The sequence below is a fragment of the Anguilla anguilla genome, chromosome 6, assembly GCF_013347855.1.
Source record: "Anguilla anguilla isolate fAngAng1 chromosome 6, fAngAng1.pri, whole genome shotgun sequence".
NCBI classification, from domain to species: domain Eukaryota; kingdom Metazoa; phylum Chordata; class Actinopteri; order Anguilliformes; family Anguillidae; genus Anguilla; species Anguilla anguilla.
The window spans coordinates 3,502,479-3,504,798 of NC_049206.1; the positions used below are offsets into that span (position 1 = coordinate 3,502,479).

A 2,320-nucleotide genomic window follows, 5' to 3' on the forward strand; every position below is an offset into this window, starting at 1 on the left:
GACATTTAGCAGACGCTCTTATCCAGAGCGACTTACAATTTTTTACATGGTTTGCATCCATTTATACAGCTGGGTATATACTGAAGCAATGCTCTTGCTCAAGGGTACAACGGCAGTGTCCTATCCAAGAATCGAACCTGTGACCTTTTTAGGTTACAAGACTAGTTCCTTACCCATTACACTACACATTTCCAACTATAAACTACTTTAAATGCAGAGGGCATAACACACAAAACGGGTGCCAAAGACGCGTTCCTGGCCCGTGCCAACTTCTGACAACTGGCAGACTGGGGCTTTGGTAAAGGTTAAGGGTTTTCGCCCTGTGACATGATTTGATGTTGTCATATGCGGGATATGTATTCTTATGACATTAAATAGCCACGATAGTTGTCATGGAGTTGCGGTTATACAATACACTCCAGGAAAGCGCCTAAACTAAAAATATACTTCATAGATCATATTTTTAAACTATCGTGTCTCATACAAAACTAGCTTGGGCGAGCAACTCATTGACAACATCAGCACGCAGGGACAGAGCGACAGCACAGGGACGATAGCCAAGTCAGTGCCAATATATGCCAGCAATGTGCGCCAGAAAACTACTCTAAATTTCTCTTCTTTAAACCTATCTGGCCAGACTGCTCTAAAAACAGCAACGCAACACGGACTTAAGACAGCTGCGCCTAGCTTGATAGCGAACCGTCCCGTTGAAAGGAGCACTCTGCTAGCTTGTTGATAGCTAGATAGCCAAGTTACCCAGATGGTTAAAAGTTTACTGATAAGCCTCAACGACTGCTACTGACCGCTAGTCAGCTAACTTTAGCTGTTTAGCTACCTAGCTAGCAAGCCTACACCGGTATTGAGCACACAGTGTACGCATAGTGAGTTAATGTGAGCAGCGTACCTGGACGTGCTTTCCACCAGTCGAGACAATTATGATAACGTTATCGAGCAGCTCATCTGACGTTGGCTAGCCATGAGAAAAAAGTATCCACCAGCTCTTCAACTAGCTAGCAAACCCGAATAACGAGCGAGTGGCCTCCGCCATTTTAAACCATCGAGATATCTGGCAGCCTGGCTAACCAGTCACACAGCTTCTCCATTGTCATCAAGTCAAAACAGATACCCGTTGTTGGCTACAGCCAAGTTGCTTAGCTAGCTAGCTAATATTAGCGCAGGTACCACACCAGCTAACGTTGGCTTAAGTGACCTAGGCCACTCCAACTTCAAGTTCCAATCACCTCATTTCACTCAATTATATATATATATATATATATTTTTTTTTTTTTTTTTTTTTTTTTTAAAGCAACAAGAGTGCCGTTACGCCTAAACACCGAAAATCACCACAGCTATCAAAATGTTGGGTTAACAAAGTTATGTTTGCTAGCGTTAGCCACGGCTTACCTTCGTCGGCACCAGCCGTACACAGGCATACCAGGAAGAGAGCACCGCAGCTCCATAACACCGCCATTTTCACTCGTTGTTCGGAGAACTTTTAGTACCCGTCTTCTTTTATATGACCTTTAGGAATCAATAGGCAGCGTTTAATTTCGGAAACCCAAAACCTATCTTGGCCTTCGGCCAGCTACAGATACGTAGCTGGGGCAAATGTCTGGCGATTCGCCTGGGCGTTGATATTTATGTGCGCGCTCCGCACGCGCACTCTTCTCAGTGAACCCGCACAAGGGCGTTGCGTGACGTGACGTCCCTGGGGGAACACCAATGAACCGTATAACATGTACAGTACATTTCATTATAGTTTCTTATTCATATGCATTTCATATAGTTCATTAAAGTTAACGACCGACTGACAAAAGTGTCCGCACCAGTAACACGTGAACAGCCAGGGATGAATGTAAACAACTAGCAAAAAACCAAAAGGTCAGTTTGCACAGAAGTGCTTGGTGTGGCCAGCGACACTATTGCAAAGGTGTAAATGAAAGGGCCAATTTCAGTGCCATAATTAACATTTGCACGAAGTCGCATGAGGAGATGCAAAAAATAATAAATAAATAAATAAAATGAAATACAAATGAAAATCAAGGAAATCGTGTATTTGCATATACAAGTATTTGTCAGTCTTTCTTTCACAACGGACATCGTGCACATATCTCTTGAGGGGTTGACATCTTCCACATCCGTGTATTAAACTAAATGTAAACATTTCCTCTTCGACCCTTCGTTCCCTGTGTTGTACATTCTGCTCTGGCACCTACAGACCATATTCTGTCCAGATAGCAAATAAGAGCGTCTGCTAAATGCCTGTAATGTAATGTAATGTAATGAAAGGCGACAGGAGCCAAGTTTCACTAAAGAAAGG

At 43.2% G+C, this 2,320-nt stretch overlaps 1 protein-coding gene across 2 annotated transcripts in view; it reads right to left on the minus strand.

Annotated features, from left to right (window-relative positions):
* LOC118229738 (basigin-like) overlaps nt 1–1,680 on the minus strand; it is a 9,785-nt gene extending 8,105 nt beyond the window's left edge. Inside the window, exon 1 of one of the 2 annotated variants that reach the window (XM_035422037.1) lies at nt 1,405–1,680. In XM_035422037.1, coding sequence (XP_035277928.1) covers nt 1,405–1,471 — 67 coding nt within the window. In that variant the 5' untranslated portion in view covers nt 1,472–1,680. The remainder of the gene's footprint in view (nt 1–1,404) is intronic. The other variant, XM_035422036.1, reaches the window with a different exon arrangement.
* Nucleotides 1,681–2,320: the final 640 nt, after the last annotated feature.